Genomic DNA, 22,810 nt, shown 5'->3' with positions numbered 1-22,810 from the left:
TTGAGTGCATTTAAAAAGCAATCATCTTCAAAATGGTGCGAGCAAAGCACAAGACTCGGACTATACTTCTGTGGTATAGTTATATGAATTGTAGCTACTTAGTCTTCAAATGCTCCTCCTTGGGCAGATGGAAAAAGTTGGCTTTTGAGTTGCACTTCAGAACACAGCGTCTTGTCGCCATGATGTTTTCAAGTTTGCCTTGGAGCGCAATAAGTGGGCGTATCGTATTCAAATAACTTTACAAGTTGACGTCATCTAGTCAGAGAAAAAGCTTCGGTCTTCTAACGATTCATAAAAATGACTCAGAGTCGACTCTTACTTTTGAAAGACAATAACTTTATATACAGTGCACTTTCATATTTCAAACTTTGCAGGATGTTTTTGTTCACTTAGATCTATGTTACACGCTACATGAAAGATACATTTCAAAATTCCATAATAGGTGCCCTTTAAACTTTTTTTGGGGGTCATTATTGTAGCTGTTGTAGTAGATTTATAGCTTGTGCTATGTTATATTAGCTTGTATATAGCTTGTACTTTCTTATAATACTTTTCACGAACTCTCGGGTACCTACATAGGTGTTTGAAAACTACATTTTATATTTGAATTTGCATTTATCTCATCAGTGTGGCTTAGTTTGAAAGTGTCCCAAATTCAAGAGCAAATGATAAAGGAATAGTGCACCAAAAAACAATCTGTACGGAGCGTTCAATCTTTAAGAAAGTTTCTGTTCCTTGTAATTGGATGTAAAAAGGCGACTTGTGCGTTCTTCATAATTTCTCCTCGTGTTCCACAGATGAAGGTTTAAAGACGAGTTTAAAACAACACGCAAATGATTCATTTTTAGCTGAACAAATGTACTCTCGAGTTAAAATGAAAACCTGGCTTGCATGAAAACTGGTCATCACAAGGTTTCATTTGCAGTATCAAAGCAGAAAGAAACAGAAGACGGTGAGGGGCTGTCTAATGAGACGGGGGGGATAAGGAGGTAAAGTGTCCAGAGCCGCAACACCATTAAAACCTTCACCGGGAAGAAACCCTTTTGTACACGCTGAGTGCTCTGTTGTAACGAGTGCCGTTGAGACTGAGCGCTATCCGGGGCCGTGAGAGACGGCACACCCGCTGAATCCACACCTCAAGTGTGTGTGATCCCGCAACACTAAAGCCCACTCCTATTGGAGCCCCTCTCTTTGAGGATTTACCTCCTTAAAGTCATCAGAGTTCATAAGGCCAAAATGAAGGTTGGATATCAAACTCTCAGTGAGCTATGGTTTGGACATTAAATACTTTTGGAAAGTTGATGTCTAAACCTTTTTTAACCAACACTTTACTCATTGTTTTTAATTATTATGGATGTTGTGACCAGTCACAGTACCTAAATTATTAATTTTCCCTCAGACATTCATTTAAAAAAAAAAAAAAAAAAATGGATGGACATATTATGCATCAACTTCCCACATACTAGAGATTTAGACAATTGTTTTGTTGGCTAATTAGACTGTGTTGTACAAACAAAGATGGAAAAAAAATCATGCAAATATCGCAAGACTTAAAAACAAAAGTAATACGTTATGTTTTACATCACAAGGCTGTAATTATAAATGACAATAATACTTTCTTTTCTTTCATTTAATACTTTAATACTCTTTCATTAGCTTTAAGAAAAAGCCATTGTTTAAAAGACAGGAAAGGGAAAAAACAATTACAGCACAGGTGCACCCACAGAAAGCAGCTTTATGCAGGGTGCAGAGTGTTTTCAAAAGCAGACCTTGCAAACACGTCCCCCAGGGCCTAGAAATTTGTCAGCTAGAGATGGCGCTGCCAACAAAAGTAACACAGGATGCTCATAAAGAATCTTAATGTTTTAAAACCAAACAACATGCGTTTGAAGTGTTGTGTAGCATTGTAATCGCACTGAAGTGAAACATCTCAACGTGAATGGTAAATTGTTCTTCTGTCAACTGTTTTGTTTTATGTGTCATTAAAGGATTTTATCTTAATAGTCTTTATTCAAAGAGCATATTTCACCTCAGTTTTATGGCAGTCGCTTTGCTGTAGACTAGAAATGGTCTGGGCATGGATTGTATTTCAAAACAATATTTATTATATTAACCTGAAAATATATACTTTAAAGTGTCTCACCATCTCACTATGTAGGTACAAAAACATTAACATTACCTCAAATATGTCAGTTGAACAGTTTATCCTAATTTTTTAATTTAGCTTTCAAAGCATACTCTAAATTTAAAGTTGCAAATTAAAGATAATTAAAAGCTAAAAGTAAGTAATTCCATTGAAGCCATTTAAACTCTCTGATCATTTATTTTTTGGAGTATTATTTATTGGTCACAAAAAAAAAATCGTTTAGGGTTAGGTATTAAACTTGAATAAGTAAATTGACAACAAATGCCCCTAAAAATACATAAATCTATATACAGTACAAGTCCAAAACAGAGTGACAAACAGCAGAATTGAACTAGATATTTCTTTACAAAAATTCAAAATGCTTCTACTTTTTTGTTTCACTTACACTTACCATCCAAAACAAGCTTTTTAACTAAAGTTAATCCTAACTCCAGTCAGAATTTTATTTTAACCAAATGAACAACGCCGTTAATATCAAAGTTCGTATGAGATAGAGGTCAACCTGCTTGTCTCTCTCTAGTGTGTGTGTATGACAAAAACCAGCAATGTACCATTTTATCATGGTACTGTACATGGCTACTGAAGTAAAAGTTCCTGGAAAAGCTTGAGTATTTTGACAACAGCGAAATCGTCACGTTAGTTAAACCTCAATATCGATCCAGGCAGTAAAACGCAAAGTAAAATGCTAGAAATGCTCTGTTTTAGCACTCTGTGTTTGCTTTAACCGAAGCCCTGCTTAAAGCCCTTCAGAGACCGAGAGCACTGCTCTGTTTGTGAACATCTGCACTGGTCATTAGAACGAGAGATGGCCTCAATCTTTCAGCTAGCTTCAAAACAACTGAAGAAAACACAAGACAAACTACACCGGGCTGCACTGCGCTAGTCCCGCCGGAGAGACCGGGCTAACCTTTGACAGACAACACGGCAACGACTTTGTTGCTTTAGTGTCATGTCAGCTAACAATAAATGCGTTTATATTTGAGAATTATTGCTCTTATCAGCTGAGGGCGTAAACTAGAGCACAGGAGAACTAGACAACTTCTGAACTAAGAAGTTATGCATTTGTGACCTTTTCAAAATTACAAGGAGAGTGTTAGCAGGTTAGCTGAGGAAAAAAAAATGAGTATTGCACACCTGCACAGCACCCAAACCATAGATTAAACTAAAATAGCTGATTGGACACAGTTTGTGTTGAGGTCCACATACTGCAATTTTTCAAATAATTTGTCTCTGTCTCCTTAGGTGGTGACTCTTTGGACTGCTCAATGGCACAAACCCAAGTATGATGCTTCTTATGTTTTCAAGGGCGATAGTAGCCGAACATCACTTTGCATGGATGCGGAGAGCAATGACTGCAATTTTTTCTTTTATAAAGTATGTAAGCCACCTGCAGTTTTTAATACAACTACTTTATCTTGGCACCGTGCTGTCGTTTAAAATGTACATCCTGAAATCATCATTTCATGATCAAACAACAAAGTAATTATATCTTTATCTGTGAGTGTGCAACCAAAATGAATCATTCTGTTCAGCATAAATTCCTGACTTTAAAGATTGCTCTTATTTTGTTGACCCACAGATAAACATATGGCACATGCATAAATGCATACAATCTACGCGTGACTCCAGATACAAATACTGTATGAAAAAGTGAAAGATACATTTTTATGGTTCATTTCCAAAAGTTTACACAGCACAAGGTAGATGCGGACCACAGAGTGGTTCCTGAATGAGGGGCGAGAGCGGGAAAAAATACAAGTTATTACAACCAAACCATGCTTTACATGTTGGTTATCTTTCACCGATAGCCAGCTTTCCATAACGGTAATAAATCCAGTCATGTTGACTGCTCTGTGAGTTTGCTTGCATTTACAATCTTAGTAAAACCACTGTAGAGGAAAATTGAAGTTGGATTTAAAAAAAAATGAATGAATAGATAGATAAATAAATAAGTGGTCACCCAGCGCTGTCTTTAAAATGGATGCCTGAAATTTACAGTTTTCCATTAACTGATGCCTAACAGCTTCCCTCTCCCTGCTTGCATCATGGGCTTTCCTGTCTGTAACTAGTTTCTGACAGGGTTCATTTCTGCCCGTTTCTCAACTTAAATGTGTCCGTCGCTTTTTTGTCTGTGCCTTTTAACTTTATCGCTCCCCGCTATGAAATGTAACCGCATCGGCATAAACACTGGCACGCCGGTTATTACTTTTATCATCAATGGAGATGTCCGCACGGTATCAAAAGAATCATTTGTTGTTGATTTGACAGGCCAATACCATTTACCCATATTTTGAGAGCAACACGAGCATAGAGTCGGACCCGATAATGCTTTCCATCAATAATTACCTTCTTGATGCTTTGAATATGAATCGAATGATATTCTATCCCCAGACCAAAACGATTTCTGCCTCTCCCTTCGACTACAAAAAAACCCCACATCATATTTGATAATACGTACTAAGGGAGACAGGTCCGGGAAGGCATAAATCTTTTTTTTTTCTTATTTAATTTGTTTTTGTGTGTGTTGCGATAGGGATTATTATTTCTCAGCTGGTGGGATCACATCGCTCATGGTTGTAGACCCCTGAAGAATTCTATTAACCCTGGTTATGTCAGCCTTAATAACATGCCACACTGCTAAACAGGACTGGATTGATTCTGTGCAGACGTGGGGGTGGGGAATCTTGTATAATAAATCCAAGCATAATTTACTTGGAATAAGAACGAGCAAAATAGAACACAGAACAAAGAGGAAGGGATTAAGTCTATCTCTCATCTCGTCGGCACTAACTTAGGAAAATAAATAAGGAAACGATCCAATCGAGGGGAGTTCGTTGGAGCGCTCTGTAGAACTGCCGATTGATTGGCTCGTCAATGAAGGCTGCTTTTCTTTTGTTGTGTTGCAGATGTGATTTGAGGAACTGGGACCGTGCCACACTCGCCCCTAATTTGCTGCTGGCGAGGAGACCGCGAGCTGGAGGTGCTGGAAGACCACTCATGTGATGCCCAGAATCGAATCAATTCAGTCACCTTGAACTTTGAAGATGAAAGAATCACATGGGCGCAGTTGGCCTCTCTCCTGCCTTGCTATCGGTGAGGTGTGTTGTCAAATTATTAAGAGAGATATTGCAGAACATACACATGCACAAGAACCTTATCAGGTGCATCCATTTCAAACCGCCACCACGAAGACTGATCTACACGTCTCCTAATGACACATATGGAGTCATCTATCTCGTCGCCGTTGTTGTTTGAGGCACAAACTTGTGAGCGTCGTCGTGAATGAAGATGCAGTTTAGCAGGGCACAGTCAATGAGGCTTACTGCAAGATGGTAATCTCAGCCTGCCTCTGGCCCTCTGGCGATGCTTTACAGTCGCGTTTCCCCAAAGCCTGCTTGTGTACCGCGCCTAATGGAGACTCTCTCATCGCCCATGCCAAAATTAAATGAACTGTGCCATTTCAAAGCGCCTCCTGCCTACTGTAGCTTCTAGCACGCTCACAAAGCTGTGACTCCCTGGAGCGTCCCGTTGAGCATTTACACCATTTTATATACATACAGTTGTGCACACGTGTACGCGAGTTTACTAACATGAGCATGTGTAACTATTAGGTAGAGACACTAAGAGAGAACAAAATGCTGCTTTGTAGACCTAGAGTATAGCTGCATGATTGTATCATTTTTTTTAAATATTGCAAAATGAACAGCGTAATAATGCTGTGGTAGCTAAATGATTCATTCCTAAAGTTCACAGAGATGCAGAGAATATCCTGCCATTGTCTTAGGTTAAGTGTACGCACTTGTGACATCATATAGTGTAAACAAGTAGTAGCAATGCCAATGTGAGATGATGAAAAAATTATATATAATTTGAAAAAATGATATAATATTTATTTATTATTTTTATATTTCATATGATGTATTCATATTTTATTTAAAAATATTTATTTAATGAAACATTTCAAATAATGACAGTAATTAAAAAATAAATATTTGTAAGTTGCTTGTGGCCAATCAAAGGTCAAATACCACACCTCTTCAGTCATGTAAAGTCCATGAAAAACAAACTCTCTGATTATTAGACTTCAGATTATTTCAATTTGATTGTCATACATTCTGGAGGATGCTTTTTGTAGAATATTGCTATTTTCTGGTCACTTTGAGAAGTTTGAGTGATGCTTTCTTTGCACATACTGTAGAATGTGTCATTATTTTTTTGCTTTTAATCTACTTGAAAATAATTGAAATTGATTTGATTGCTTCACAAGTTAACTGCATATCACGAATGACCAGACACTAAAGATGTTAGAGTCTATGTTTGTCTGTTAACCAAAAATGTACACTATAAGACTTGTTGCTTTAATACTAATGTTGGGGACATAGATAGAGAAAAGTATGGAATTGAGAGGTTGGGTTTCTAAGGGAAACCTTCCATCAGTGGACAAAGGTAAGCTGATTGAACAAGAACCAGGTTGGTCTTTTGCTAAACAATGTCCTTCTATCAAGCCTCGGTGTGTTGATTGAATCCAACAAGTGAATCCATTGAAAACTCACAGAAATGGGAGCAGTTTATAGGCTCATAAAGATCCCCTTTGAGCTCCTTTTCTATTATGAAGAGCAAAGGATATCTAACAGCATGGGAGAACTCTGGGCGTTAAGGGCGGCCATTAAAGCCAGTGTTAACAGCAATATGGCTTTTTGTGGCACTTGCTTTGTTTGGAATTTGACATAAGGCCGTCAGAGAGGTCTCTTTTGAATGTGGTACAGATTCAGCTGTTTTCAGTGACATTTTGTGCGTGTAGTGTCTAGAGTGCGTGTTATGATACAAATAGTGCTTTTTTTTCCTCTTACCGTAGGTAGTCCCTCCGACAGAGGATGAGGTTGGCTTTGGTGTACAGCGTGGAGCCCACCTCTCCGAGACGGCAGTCGCAGCAGGCGCACTTGAGGCAGTCTTCGTGCCAGTACTTGTCCAGGGCCTTCAGCAGGTAGCGGTCCTTGATTTTCCGGTTGCAGCCGGCACAGCCCTTTGGCTTGGTGTCCGGCTGGACGGAGAGCATTTGTATACCTGCGGAGAAAGACAACAAGGGGCGACACGAAGGTGAGAACATGGTCCCTGGTTACTTTTGCAGGTAAAATCATGTGCTCTGCATTTCAGTCAAAAGATGAACACACACTTTTTAGTCAACGATAACAAGAAGCCAATGTAGCTAACATCCTCCTCTTCCCCCTCTTTAGGGGAGGGGCCAAAGCTTGCCCCCAGAGCAGGCATTGTGTAGCCCTTTACAGGGCGTGAAAGGGCTTTGTTGGGTAGAGAGGGAACAATGTGGGCTCATGCTGAAGGCCTGTAATTAGTATTCTCCTTCCATACAGAGGAAAGTAAGCTGTACCCCACTCCCCCCACGCCACCACTCCGGCCCCTCTTTTTGTCCTGGCCCAAAAAGTTTCTGTCCTACATTTTTACAAGTACGTCTGGTTCTGAACCGTTGTCCTGCCACGGAGACGGTCCCCATTTCTCACCTTGTGCAGGAGAAGCTGTCAGAGCCATAGATTCCACCTAATGTATATGGTGCTCTTGGAGGGGGGTGAGAGCGCGAGCAGTGAGAAATTGCGAACTTTGAGTGAGAGGGTCACCGAGAGATTTCTCAGCTGTGGTAAATTGAGTGTCTCTGTCTGAATTGAGGACCTCCCTCGGGATAGTTATAATGCGCTCTTCGCCGCGATGCGTTGTCCGGGCAATCTCGCTGAAATACATTCATAGAGGAATATGAGATTAAAAAGCCTTGTTTGGAATTCATGAATCTCTCTTGACAAGAAAAGTTTGTAAAACATTTGGTGTAACATTTAGTGTTTTTTAGGTAGATTTCCCAAAAATGACATTTCTGACATCATTTACTCACCCTCGTGTCATTACAAACTTGTTTGACAGCTTCATGGTATGGATAAAACATACGCAATGAACGTGAATCAAGGCTTTCAATCTCTAACATCATCTTTTGCGTTCTGCAGAAGAAAGAAAGTCATATGGGTTTTGAACGACACGAGGGTGAGTAAATGTTGAAATTTTATTTTTGGATGCATGTCAACACATTTGGAGACCATTAAGACTCTGCTCTACCTAACAGAGAGAGAGTTTGCCGCTCTCTCTTTTTTTTTTTTTTTTTTAACATGTGGCCTTGACGATAATTACTTTCAAAAATGATTTGCCAAAAGCGTGGCAGTTGGCCCTCACAGAAAATAAACAAGACAGTGCACCAATTAGTAAGACTGAGGACAGGTGTGAAATTGTTTCAATTCAACTGAGCATTACAATGCAGGGAAAGGAACAGCAGGTAGCCGATCCCTCTAGGGTCATAATTATAGCCTAGAGCAAATATCTGATGCAGTACCATAGGCTTAGACTGTGAACAACTTCTTTCGGCTGTAGGACCATGCTCGTTAAGATGTAGGAACATTCAATGAAAATGAGGCAAGGGATAATGATGATTCCTTCGACCTCGCTGGTGTTTTTATGTCGCTTTATTTTGAGTTTATTCAAAGGAGAGGGCTTGATGAGGGGAAAACAGCAAGGAGGCACATCAGACAGGTAGCACCACCACGCTGTTTGTCCCATTGTGTTTAAGCTGTTGAGCTTTTAATTGGCTGGATTGGATTGTAAGAGGAGCACACGGCTGATTTCCTCTGCTATGCATCCTTGTTCTGTCCCACTCATCCGCACCGTCCCAGCTCGCCTGGTTAACACAACAAAGTCCCCGCCTCTCATTACCAAGCCAAAGAAGTTAGAGTTTCGACTCCCCTCTGTCCACAATCATGGTTGGTCACAAATGAATCGATTGTGGGACAAATTAACTAGCCCTTCTATTCAAAAGCCTGGATGTCCAATTTGTATGTTCTCTAATGGAAGTGTGGGATGTTCGGGGCCTCATTTATATTCCTATATCAAATGATGAGCAAAAGATTCATCTAACACATTGGAATTGGGCCTAGGTAGCCATTTTATCCACTGATACAGAACAGTGTACAGAACTACTTTGATAGTGCACTGATGTTCTATGAATCTCCAACGTAACCGATTCATGAACGCATGACTCTTATGAAGCGGTTCTTTTTAGTGAATTGGAATCATACACCGTGACCAGTGTAGTTCGATTCCTTGCCGAATGTCTATTATGAGTCGGTTATTTTTAATGACTCTAAAACGTAGGCTACAGCGCGACCAACATAGCCCAAACCAGGAACGAATGACTCGTATGAATCGGTTCTTTTTAGTGAATCAAAAACATGCAGCGCAAGTGTAGTCCAGGTCCTAAATGACTCTTATGAGCCGGTTCTTTAAGTGATTCTAACACTCTTTTGAATCAGTAGCCTAAGAGCTGTTACTGAATTTATCCTGACGCTTGATTGAACCGCAATTATTACTTTAGTCATGTTCGACTCGAAATTAACCATGCTGTTATGTGTTAAGGCTCGTGAGACTTAAAACAGTGTTTTTACTGAGATGTACATACAAATACGCATTATGAGAACTTGTACCCAGTGGTATGGCTATTTCAGAACAAATAAATCAATACTTAATTAAATGTCACCACATGGCGCCTCTGAGAAGTCTATGAAAAGTATAGCCTGTGTAAACCCATCGTTTGAAAGAACTGAAATACATTTATTTTCTTATTTGTTAGATCGGTTCTACTAAAATCTGAAACTCGTGGATTGGCAATAGATTACTAAGGGCAGTAAAAGCAAAACGAATCACAGTTTCTTACATTATATTCCTCAAGAGTACTAATCATTAATGGAACCGTTAAGGCTTCGGAATCGTTACGCGCAATGGACTTCTCAACTAAAATCGGTATGCCCATCCCTATAGGTGTGGGACATGAGTCTTTTTTTGTCTTTGCTCGCTTACTCAGATCTTTCATTATGTCCCGTTCGCATACGCTCTTTGTGCGCTTCACTGTTCGCAGATACTGAAGGGGAAATTTCAGGCTAGACTTGGCAAACACCGAGAGCAAAGTACCAATTTGATTTCACATCACAGCTGCGCGAGCCGGAGATGCTGACATTTCACCCTCTTATCAGTTTAATTACTGTTGCCATGGCAGCGTAGTGCACGGAAAAGGCCAATAAGATTTGCAGCTTGCAAAATGACGAAATGAAACCGTTAACGTGTTAGACACAATGATACGCAACGGCACACCATATTAACGTTTTTTACAATTGTTTAAGCAAACCACGGGGAAAATGACGAAAATGCCTGGCTTCGGTAAAATGCAGCTGCCTACGGTTAGACAAAACTGCTGCAATACGCATAGAAGCATCCCAACTACTTAGCCACATATTTAAACACATCACACTCACGTTGATATGATGCAAAACAGAGCTCTTACCGAAACTTTTCTCCCTTTTCTGCATTGGTTGACCCGCTTCGGCTCCCAGAAACACCATGCAACAAGACGAGGCGCGAGCCAAGATGCGCGTGAAGTGAGCAGCTGTATGCGCGCGAGGGTGCTTCGCTTTTGTTACAAGTAACAATCCACCTCGCTTCGCCAGAAAAGAGTGAAAACGTCGAAAACACCAATCAACAAAACACGGGAGGGGAGAAAAAAAGAAAGAGCGAGCCGCTATCGCTCAGCGCCACACGCTGTTAAGACTCCGTTTGTCACAACAGTGCTCGACTATGAAATTAGATCGACCAGCAGCCGTGGCGAGGCAAGTGGCGGCGAACAAATGACAGCGGATGACAAAGGCATATGCTTTACCCCTTCGCGCGCGCCGTAATCTTATAATCCTATCGTGCCTCTCGCTATTCGCCTATTTCAGTGCGCGTACAGTAAAAGCCACGAAGTTGGATGTAAACAAGGGACAACAAACAGGAACTCGCATAACCTAAAACGAAATCATATTTTGTCTTGCATTTACGAACTAGGCTACATGAAGCATGCCATATTTTTTAGAATGTAAACACGAATTAAACCTTGAATACATTACCAACACCTTTTGCAAATTCGTTCAAGCTTTAAAAGTGCACTGAATCCCCCGACTTAATCGTTATTTTTAATTTACAAACTTTAATGAAAATAAAGTGCGTACATAAAAAATGCTTATAATGCTCATGCACATCCTATACGTATAGATATCCAGTGGTGTCTTATTGAGTTAGTACTGTCTATCTATTGTTTGTCATGTATATTTGATAAATTGCAGATAGCTTGGATGTATGTTAAGCGTTGCAATGTAGGCTAGTAAAATAAACATCATTTCTTTTTGTCCAACAATGAGCAAAAATGACAACACACCTAACTTTGGCTTTGCTGGATCAGTTTATCTGAAATCATTTGAATCACATGCGCAAATGATCCGATGCATCTACGTGAGGCACAGACTGCATTTTGTATTAAACACCAAAGACCACTTAAAGCAACCTCGGCTGATTAGGCAATTAGTTTCGCAGTGTATTTAGGAGCAAAATAATGAGAACAAGTCCGTTTGGAAAAGACAATTAATGCACAACACACTCACCTTCTTGACCAAGTTATGCAGAAGGTTAACTTAGGATAGAGCACCGACTCCAACTCAATATTCCTCGGAGCAAAAGTTCACGAATCTGACATTGCACCGCGGATAAGAGTGATCTTCAGGTTGAAAATAATGAGGTCCACATGGATCATCTACGAGTAGTTGTTCGCACCAAAAGCTACAGGTGTTCTCGCGCGAGCCGTCATGTATTGAGTATTCTGAGAAGGCTCACAACAACTTGCCCATCAGTGAGTGAGGAACGAGCAATAGTGAAGCCTAGCTTTATTATCTTCAAACCCAATCCCTCACCAGTGAGACATTACACGAGGAGGAAAAGGTCATTCGGTTATTACCGACAGCCGGAGTAACAGAGCGCGCGCTCGCTAACACAAACTTAATGCTCACCTCTCTGAGACGCGCGCGCAAACATGCTATGAGCTCTGTTCTACACGTTTAGACTCGCTCTCTCTCTCTCTTTGTTTTAGAAGCTCGGCAACAAATTCGCAGTGCTGGTGTTTTATAGGAGAACTAGTCTAATTCATAAAACACATACATTAATGTATGCATAGACGTGCCTGTCATTTTAACGACCGCTTTTTGTGCACGCGCAACTGTTTTACTAGTAATTGTCTGCCTCTAAATGCAGGAAAATACACTCTAATAAATACACTTTTATGTAATAACCTTAAGTTTCACAAATAACTCATTCTGATTCTTTAGAATACCATCTGATGCTTTAAAGGAACCAGAAGCCAGTATGCTGCTGACATGAAGAACTTTTTAATAAAATAAAAAAATCATATAAATAAATCAAGAATCCTTTTTTTTTTTTTTAATGGTTCTTGATAATGACAAACATGTACTTTACTGATCACAAGGGCTTGCATTAAACCACTAAGGAACATTTACACCAGGTCTTGCACACCGCTGAGCATGCCAGGCGCAGATCAGTTTTCAAATCCAGGAATATTTTGGTCTTATATAAAATCAACACACCTAATTCATTCACTATTTATAATTGTTTATAGGCTATGTTGGTTCAGACCATATTAATCAGAGCTGTCTTGATTGATTTTGAAAAACAATTGATGTAATCTAAAGCAGTGCCCTTTTTCTCTCCTTACTTCTCCTTAAAGTCCCTTAAGTGCACTTTTACTTGCACCAAACCAGAAATGTGTCATTCTGGTTCATGTTGGATATCATTTAGCATCAAAGTCACATAAACAACAAACAATACTGTTGGTGTAAAACACACTCACCAAGTAGTGCCTTATAAAACTTGTACCGGTACTCATCATTTTGTTTTCTGTTCTTAAGCCAAAATCTTTCCAGGTAACCCCTTAGAAACCACTGATCTAAGGTATACTTCAAAGGCATATCAGCTTTCCGACAGTTTTATATTTAATCACCAATCACACATTTAAAAATACCCTTTTTAGTTAAAAAATCTGTTGACTTCTAAATAAGCCTATGATATCTTGCACTGTGTGTGATCTCTTGTCTGAAAGTGTTACACTGGTTTGTCTGCCTCCACTTATAGGCCTAAATCAAGCTGTATTACCCCAGGCCAAACAATGAACATTTTGCCTTATTGAACTTTCATGCTATGAGATCACTGTGCACCTACAAGATCAAAGCCCATGAATATCCGGACAAAAAAATTGTAACTGTGTATGTAGGTGAGAGAGAGGACGCAATACATTTCGCTGTTTTTCACAGTTGCTTTTTCAGCCTGTGTTTCTAAAGCTATTCCTCGCCCATTGGTTACACCTGTTCACTCTAATTAGCACTGCTTGATGCCCATGTTACCGAGGTAGGATGAATCACAGGCCTTCAGTGCCACCTACCCTCCCTCCCCACACACATACACACGCAGAGAGAGAGAGAGAGAGAAAAGGAAACATAATCACACACTCACTGTAGAGTTTATTTTCTGTCATGGCCCAAAAGAAGTCATTTATCGTCAGCCCAGTTTGGAAGTGACTAAACTGAGAATGTGGAGACAGAGAACTGATGGTAACAGAGTTGAGTAGTGGTAAGATTGTGGCCCCATGCCAATCACTCTCTGCCTAAAATACAGCAGTAATGAGATGGGTCATAAAATGCTCCTCGCTTCCATTATGAGTGATGAGATGCATTAAAGCTGACAGGGTATTACCTGCCAGTAATTAGGTTTTGTCATGGATTGAATTATTTCAAAGCGGGCTATCTTGGTAATCATGCAATTTGCGGGGGAGACGGTTTAAGCTGAGTAAAAGGGAGTGTGTGTGTGTGTGTGTGTGAGAGAGAGAGAGAGAGAGAGAGAGAGAGAGAGAGAGAGAGAGAGAGAGAGAGAGAGAGAGAGAGAGAGAGAGAGAGAGAGAGAGAATATGAAGAGTAGGGGACGCTGTAACCCCTTCTTCTTACTCTACCCTCCCGCCACCACTTCATCTCACGCATTATCATCACGTCAATTATTCACCGAAGATATCTGAATTATTGGGGGTGATGAGCTAGAGAGTGCCATCATCAGACTGTGCCGCGCGAGGTGAACACAGCCGTCCGTCACGTTACGTGACGCTCGCGCGGAACAGTCCAGCCCGCGTGGAGGGAAGCGCGCGCAGTCTTGGCGAACGGACGTCGTTAAAATGAAGAGCAGCTTATTATTTCACCTCACTCTCTCCCTCTCTCACTCACTCTCCCCTCTTTCTCTCTCTCTCTCACACTCTCACACACACACACACACACACACACACACACACACACACACACACACACACACACACACACACACAGACTTGCAATATAACGTCAGCAAAGAGAGGGATATCCGACAGACGACCACCCCATTTCATCCGAGCACGAGGAATGCAGGTTCGTTTTTGTGGTAGAAATGAGAGCGGGAGTTTAATTACAGGGCTTCACAAGGGAGGAAAATCTTTTTCGGGGAGGATTGGAGTAAAAAAAATATATTTCCTGGTACTCTTACCAAGGTTTAAGCCTCCTTTGAGCATCTCCAGCGACCATTCATTTCACGGAAGCTTCAACTTAATCCCAGTTTTAAACCGCTGCTAGTAACGTACAGAGAATCTAATGCTCTCGCGCACCCACCACAGCCACTCACAATGTAATAGACGCAACCTACTCTAACTCTTCGCTTCCTTATTGAGGAGAGAAAACAAAGTATTTGGAAATGATCCTGAGATCCTTTATCCTAACAACCTTAATTAGAACAAAAATCAGCACCCAATTAGTTCCGGTTTAGGGTCAAATTAAAACACTGCACGAATAAAGAGCTTCCAAGCTGCTTAATGAGGCTGCAGATCAGACTATGTTTGAAGAGGAAAAAATCTGATTGAAAGATACTGTACCGAGGAAAAGTTGCCGATTAAGACGAGATGGTAGTTCAAATATAGCCGGTTCCCTTGTCAAGTTCCAGACGAGCGGGTTAAAAACGTGCAGCCCGCCTCAGTGCAACTCCTCCTCGCTCCCGCTCTAAAAAGACTCCCCTCCTTCTCCCCACGACGGCTGTTTCTTCGCTCGTGGTCTCGTTCCCTCCCTGGCAGCAAAGCAAAACAGACCTGAGCCGGCCCGCACGTCTCCTCGCCTATTTAAGCACCTTCACCAGGTCCCTAGTTAGCAGCACACTCCAGCTCATCCAAGAAGCTGACAAGCACCGTTAGGGAAGGCAGCGCATGTTGCTCTAATGGACCTCATTAAGTTCTACTTACAGATGTTCTCTTAACATAATTGATCTGCAGCGAGTTGAGAGGACGGCAACCTATTCCCTAGCCCCCAATTATGGCCCGGTAATTAGATCCCCAACCTCCAGTTCTCCACATTCACCCTTCTAACATTCCGAAATATCAAAGTATCTCTTTCTCTCAAAGCAAACCTTCCTGCCTCCCCCACCACCTAACCTTCGTGTCTCCACCTCCTTTGCTCCCTCCCCTCCCTAAGACTCCATTCCTCTGACAGTATTGACAGTCAGATCTGCTAACCTTTGTAGTGAAGCCAGACTTAGTAGTGCACTCACTCCAATTGACAGAGCTCAGTCTAGCTTTTTTCCCCTCTCGTTTTTTGCTCTCTCTCTCTCTCTCTCTCTCTCTCTCTCTCTCTCTCTCTCTCTCTCTCTCTCTCTCTCTCTCTCTCTCTCTCTCTCTCTCTCTCTCTCTCTCTCTCTCTCTCTCTCTCTCTCTCTCGTTCTCTTTTTCTCTCCCTGCTCAAATACCCAGGGAAAGAGTGAAGGATGAAGCCTGAGACTCATATGGAGGGGGGAGACGGATGGATAAAAAACAAGTTTGCACTTTTTGATAAAAGGTTGTAATGATAATATCTGTCAGGGGAGGATCTCTTTTTTTGCACAATGCCTTTTTATCTTTAATAATTCCACTGATGGTGAATGTGAGTGTATAAGGGAGAGAGGCAGGTGGTGTGAACGGTGAGCAGAGATGGTGCAGCGTTTATAATGCCAATCAGAGCCACTCCCTCCACCCGCTTAATTATCCGCCGTGCTAAAGCACAGAGCACTTTAGGGAAATGAGAATGTCACGCTTACGCACTTAAAAGAGGAGACTGTTTCGTCACACAGAGAGAGAGGAGGAAGCAGGGCTGGGTGCGCCTGGTGCCAATCATCTGCGTAAATTTTTCTAGATCATGTACAGTTCGTGATGTGAACTTGACATGACTGTGTGAGCAGCGGAGCTTTGCGAGAGCGCAAACATGGCAATAATATGTGTATATTTTTGTTTTCTTTTGATGCCTTACAGGTGTTTGATTAATGTTCAAAGAAGTCCAGTCTGTAAATTTACTTCCATGACTTGCACTGTTTCAAGAGCCGATATAATGCATAAGCATTATATTATTGCTGGAATGATTATGCACATTCTTTGATTATAGGAAGTATTTATTCAAAGTGTGGTCACTTGAGTGAAACTTTGAGGGCAAAGTACATCTTTTGTACATTGTCAATAGGCTAGCGATGCATGAAGCACCACTTACTCAGAGTTCACTTCCAAACCAAGCATCATAATATTGGTAAATGCGGAGAATTCCCATGTTAAAAGTTCGAATCTAAATAAAACAATTCCAGTCAGTTTCATTGATCAGACAAACACAGCACATGACCTTTTATGTATCATTTTGGCTTATTTACTCCAAAATGTAGTGTCCAGTTTTTCCTGTAGACTTCTGACTGTCTCTTCTCTACAATTACCTGTTTTGGTTGATATATTGATTTTCCCCACTTCAAACTGAAACAAGATTCGACGAAAAATTCAGTTTCTGTGACAGTACAAAGCACATGCATGTTTATTAAAGCAAGTACTGTTCATTTATAATTGGTTGTTTTTTTGCTAAACAAATGGCCTCTACATTATAAAACCGCATTGTTTCAGACTCTATACCAGAAGCAGGGTTTCATAACCCAGACATAAACGTGGTGGTAACCAAATTTAAAATTTACAAGAGTAAAACATAGCTTTACCCAAGGAGTTATATAAAGAGAGATGATCTTGGTCGGATGGAACCAATCAGAGTTTATTTTAGTATGCATTGCCTGCAGTCGTAATATAGCATGTGTGAGTGTCCAGGCTCCTTGCCATTTGTTGTTTTATATCCTTCTTTTAGTGGATTAGCTGTTGCCCCATTGAGATTGTAAAGCACGCACCTTTTATATTCATCCAGCACATCTCATCATCTTTTCCAAACTAAGTTACCCACACTATACTTCCACAATCTAGTAAGCACTCTGGTACATATTCACCCTCAATCTAATTCTACATACTTTCCTAGAGTTCTCTGCTCCCAGTGGACACAAAGGGACACATGTGACTTTTCACTAATGACCACAAGAGCCTCTCCTTAAAGAGATACCCAATAATTGCTTCAGAAAGGTGACCCTCAACTAGGGTCAAGGGATGCCTAGTTTTTAGTGACAACTTTCGTACTCCCAACCTCGCTTTCTCTGCCCTGTAGACCAATTTTAGTTTTTGGCCGAGAGACAACTAAAGCGAAAAATAGAGACTCCTTAGCAAAGTCTGAAGAACCACCTTTAGTAATGGGCCTGAGGGGACACCTTTGAAGTTAAAGAATACCCAAACCATGAGATACTGTCGCAGTGGGAATCAATGGAGATTACTTAATTCAACCAGCGATTAATTTGTTAAGGCCAGTCTGAGAGCTAGAATATCCAAGTGCAACGTGACTCCATTCCAGAAGGAGGGGGTTCCTGGACGGCCTGAAGGCTGGTTGGAAGTATAGGTCTGCAGTGAGATCAGATCATTTTAAGGTGCAACTATACCTTTCACATTCAGGATGATTTTATGGACTTTGAGGTGCTATTGCTTATATCTACCTTACTTATTTATGATGTTTGTACTTTTATAGTCAATATGTTTGGTGTAAATTGTTTTTTTTTTGCATACATTTTCAGGCAAAGTAGACCATTAAATTAATTGAGTGTCTCCGCAATCCATATATAATTGCTTTGAGATACATTAAAACATTTGCAGCTAGTATACTAAAGTGCTTTGATTTTATATATAGTTGTAAAGCAATTGGATTTTTTTTGCATCAAACAAAAATGATTGTACGGTTTCAGTTAAGCAAACTATGCTACATTTTCTACAATGTATGCTACAAGTGATTTGTTAGGGTTTGTTAATTTTTAAATTGAACTTTGTATTTGTTCAAGAACAGTTGCCTGCCCTTGCACAGAAGGGGCTTTAGTTATTTCATAAGAATCCAAGTAACATAGAGCCCACAATATGACACTTGAGCTTCTGGAGTTTTGGAGGTCACTTTTATGCTTTCCAATTAAATCTTCTGTCACAATGGAGCCTTTACAGTCAATAAACCAGTCAGTGCCTTTTGAGTTTTAGGCCGACACACACATTTTTAAAAGCACAAGATGATGAGCCATTGAATAATATTTCTACAAGCCTTTAATGATAACCTTGAGCAATACTGGAACCTGCTACATAATATCTATTGATTCTATCCAGCATGATTTCCTTGAGTAGCTTGGTTGAAATGACTTGTGTGTTTGGAACTACGCATTTCAAACAGACTGCTGTATACCTCTGCGGCAATCAATCAGCCTTAATCCAAAACCAATTTACTCCGCCTGAAGAGGAAAATATCTTTTAATCTCTTACCGACAATCCCTGATTGCAGTGCTGAGCATCAGTTGACAGTAAAATGGAGGCTCGCTTGTGATGGAACCTTTAGTTTATGTACTACACAAAACAGTCTTTAACAAGACTTGTTAAATTCACACTATAGCAAGAGATGCCATGAGTTGCAGTATAAATATCTTTTCATTCTACTCAGAAAAAGTGCACTTATTGGTGTTTATGTGTGTTAGGGTCAGTTTTTTTATGCAGACCAAGGTTTATCTTTGAAAACTCACATATTTAATTTGAGCACAACCAAAAACGAAATATTTTTCAGTCAAATCCATTAAAAATGTGTGAACAACAACTAATTATTAATCCTCCTTTTTGTCACAGACCCTTTTGTCACAACATTTAAAATGGCTATCTAGCACCAAGCCATCTGTCATGTATAAAGTTCATGTATCCGATCCCGATGTCTATTGAGAGGATAGATCGACATGTTTAATTTTTACAATCTTACTTCAACTAAAAGCTTACTTTAACTATTGAGTGCGCTTAACCTCACCTTCTGTTTCCTTGTGATTGTGACACATGAGTTACTGCCATGACTGTTTTCGTTTACTGACAGTAAACTGTCTAAATCTTCATGTATGCATGCCAATGGGTAGCTTGTCAAATAAAATTAATTGTTGTATCAAAGCCCACAATAGCGCAAAAGGCTATGGTGCAGTTTGTCCCGTTTTTGTGAGTAAGTGTCTTAATCATGTCTGCTTTGTCTTGATTGTAAATAAAATGAGTATAAAAAAAGCAAGCAACTTTGTCTTGCTGAAGAATGACTCTAGAGGCCCAGGAACAAAACCAGACACCTCGTTGTGAAGTTTTGGTGTTGGTGATGCTGTTTTGGAGGCTGGGGGGTTGATCTCCGAGTCTGTCAGCCAGTTAGATGAGGCTCTGATTTTCATCTGCGTGTATATCTGGGAGCACTAATTGGCAAGATGAAGCAATGATTGATGTCACTGATGTTCTCCTGCGCTCTTGCTGCAATTTTCCCACCCACACGCGTCAGTCAGTGTAATGACATGGTGTTGCTAACGTAAAAGTTGCCCTTTTACATTGATCTGAGATCAGCGCTGTGCCATTTCTTAAAATAATTAATCCTGCGATTGGAGGAGGGGTAGATAAACCTTGATCAGCACACGAGAGGTAATGACATGACGGCCCCATCCTCCATCTGCTTTGACGTTGTACAGTCTCTCCCTTTATTCGAAACATTGAAGGACATCACCTCTCTGTTCAGTGCCATTAGCCTCTAGCTCATTCTCTTCCCCAATGCTAATTGACTCAAAAACATACAAGGTGAGGTCCGCGGGATGAACTAAAGCGTGCACAGACGGGCCTTACAATAGCATCACTACAAAAAATGAGATGGAATATAGTGCGAAAGCTTTGGTGAGCTTTTCAAAACATACTTATCAGGAAATTAATTTTCTGCACATCAATAGATGGCATTCTAAGCACCTACACTTCTGTTGTTTGAATGCGAAGTATTAACCTTCACCTCAGCAAGAACTACGAATTTGGTAAGATCCAAAACTCATAGGCTTAAAACGCGCGAGAGCTAGTCAAAGCAATACACTTATTTCCATGCTATTTAGTGTTGTCAAGGTAAGGCCATATGAGTAAGATTGAAAGGAAAATCAGCTGAAGTAGCTTTTATGTGTCACTCTAGCGAATCTCTCATGCAGCCTTGCCTAACTTTGCAACCTATTTTCTAATATGTAAGTTGGAGGAGTATAAAAAAAGGATTTAAAGACGATTGTCTCCGCTTTGCTATGATCGATCCTTGGAGAACAACGTTCCATCATGCAGAGGGGGGCTTGAGCTGGAGACGACAGCTAATTAAGATGGCTAATCGCCACATTTCACAGTGGCTAGAGCAACTGTCACTCTTTACGATCCACTCGATGGCTGTTACACAAGCGCGTGACATCATTAAACTGCGCCAAATATCCACCGAAGGTCCAGAGTCAAGTCGTGTGTGAAAGTGTACTTCCCTGGAATGCAGTATGCAGAAGTGCTAACACAGTATTCCATAATCCCACGGGAGGTGAGGAACCATCAGATCCAAAGTGAGAAAAAATGGCGGAGCCAGGTGACTCTTATCATAATTATCCTGTGTAGACCCTAGTACGGAAGGCAAATGATATTATAAACATCCGGCAGACTCGCATGACGCACCCGTTTCCCCCTTTTTTAGAATTTGGTTTCTCATGTCACAACCCCTGTGAGCTTGATGGGAATGTGTTCTGGCATAAAGCTGCAAATTAGGCGTGTAGTTCAAGCTTCTTTTGGTGGTTCAAAGCCACCCAGGATTGAGGCTTTTTTCCCTGATTCATATGGTACACAGCGACAAAAACGGGGTTGATGTACAAGCAAACTGAGAATCTTTACATCTCACTCCTCTCTCTACGTCTCTCGCTCTTTCCCTTTTTTCATTTATTTCCGTGTTTTTGTGTAGGAACGTGCGAGTCCCCTCCTTCATGTTTTAATTGGCTGCTCTCTTTGCATGTCAGGGGACCCGGTGGAATAGTTACTAATCCTCCAGCGACGATCAGACCGGATCCCATTCTCAGGAGGGCGCAGGAAGGCGTTTCAAACTCCCTCCTCTCGCATCGCGCCCCATTGTAGTTCAGATTTCTCTGACGCCATCTTCACAGTATCCCAATCTAAGGTGCATCTTCTTCAAATGTGCTGAATTATCACATGTAAAAACAAGTGGAGTGAATGTATCTTTGGTTCTGTCAAGAAATGCAAAGACTTTAATGGCAGATGAACAGTAAGAAACACCAAAAACAGAACAGTAGTTTAGTCTAGTGAGACTGCCCAGGTAGTTCAAGGCCCATTATTTTCCAATATGAGGCTGTCTGTCTTTGCGGAGACTCTTTCGCCATGATAGGAGAAGCAATATTGAAAATGGAAGTGGATGCGCAACTGAGCTGAGGCATTGGGCCCACCAAATTGAAGGCAGGAGACAGAGGCCTATGAGCCAGCGTCTCATCAAATGGCTCATGAGGCCTTACATTTTTTTTTTTTTTTTACTAAAGCGATTTGCGCATCCTCTGTGCGGAGATGAACACCACCCTGGCTAAGCCCTGACGAGTGCTTATAAGAGAAAACTGTTTGGGAGTGATTTCCCATCTGGATTCAGCTCGGATAAGCAGTTTTAAATTGCAGTAGGACTTATACCATTGACTACATTACTGAGTCCGCCAGGCCACGATATTGCATCACTTGCTCATTGTCTGATCTCAGAATACAGCTAAGGTTAAAAAAAAATAAGGCTGCCAAGAAACGGATGTACCCATTTCAAAAGAGTACAAAAGTATATCACCAACTCGCGGTTCTTGCGGGTGAGGTTGGAGTAAATTGCAGAGGTTGTCTATATTTGGTAGATTGAAACATTCAATGGAAGTGGCATAATCATAAAAGGTCTGATTGATCTTCTTACTTTGGGAATGTCATGTATTGAAGCCACTGCAATGTTCTTTCAGTTTTTGGTTCTTTCATATCCAAGCAGAGGGAGTGATATTCTCAAACGCGGTCACGAGGGAGGGAGAAAGAGACGTTTATGATCAGCTAGGGACTAAGTGTTCTTTCTGGCAATATTTTAAAAGTCGAGTGTCGATCTGTTGAGATTTTTGAGAATGTGTTGCAAAAAAGAAAAGCTCCTGGAACTCATAACATGCCAAATGAGCTTTTGTTTCACTCCTCGAATCATAGTCCCACACATTTTTGTAAAAAAAATTAGTTGTAAGTATACATTTTTTTTTACATTGAAAACATTTGAAAAGATGTATAAGATATATATATTTAGATATTTAAATGAAGAAATTGTGGGAAATGCCATCATAGGTTTTTTTTTTTCAATCTGTTATCTAACATTTGATTTATTTTCATATTATTATTATTTTCTGCTAGGCCTTATGGGTTTAGTACTTCTGCAGACATTGTAGTGACCTTAACTGACAGATCTCTGTATTCATCCTCAGAGGATA

General features: G+C 40.6%; 1 protein-coding gene across 9 annotated transcripts in view; it reads right to left on the bottom strand.

Annotated features, from left to right (window-relative positions):
- lmo3 (LIM domain only 3) overlaps nucleotides 1-15,610 on the bottom strand; it is a 42,882-nt gene extending 27,272 nt beyond the window's left edge. The window contains exons 1-4 of one of the 9 annotated variants that reach the window (XM_079623765.1): nucleotides 11,662-12,149; nucleotides 8,043-8,145; nucleotides 7,663-7,886; nucleotides 6,997-7,210 (exon numbers count right to left, since the gene is read on the bottom strand). In XM_079623765.1, coding sequence (XP_079479891.1) covers nucleotides 6,997-7,210; nucleotides 7,663-7,690 — 242 coding nt within the window. In that variant the 5' untranslated portion in view covers nucleotides 7,691-7,886; nucleotides 8,043-8,145; nucleotides 11,662-12,149. Of the gene's footprint in view, nucleotides 1-6,996; nucleotides 7,211-7,662; nucleotides 7,887-8,042; nucleotides 8,146-10,529; nucleotides 10,994-11,661; nucleotides 12,303-12,917; nucleotides 13,168-14,626 lie in introns of those variants that run through there. The other 8 variants (XM_079623764.1, XM_079623766.1, XM_079623767.1 and 5 more) reach the window with 8 other exon arrangements.
- Nucleotides 15,611-22,810: the final 7,200 nt, after the last annotated feature.

Source organism: Phoxinus phoxinus (genome assembly GCF_949152265.1).
Source record: "Phoxinus phoxinus genome assembly, chromosome: 9".
In the NCBI taxonomy this organism is placed as follows: Eukaryota; Metazoa; Chordata; class Actinopteri; order Cypriniformes; family Leuciscidae; genus Phoxinus; species Phoxinus phoxinus.
This window is presented reverse-complemented; position numbering and strand designations above follow the sequence as displayed.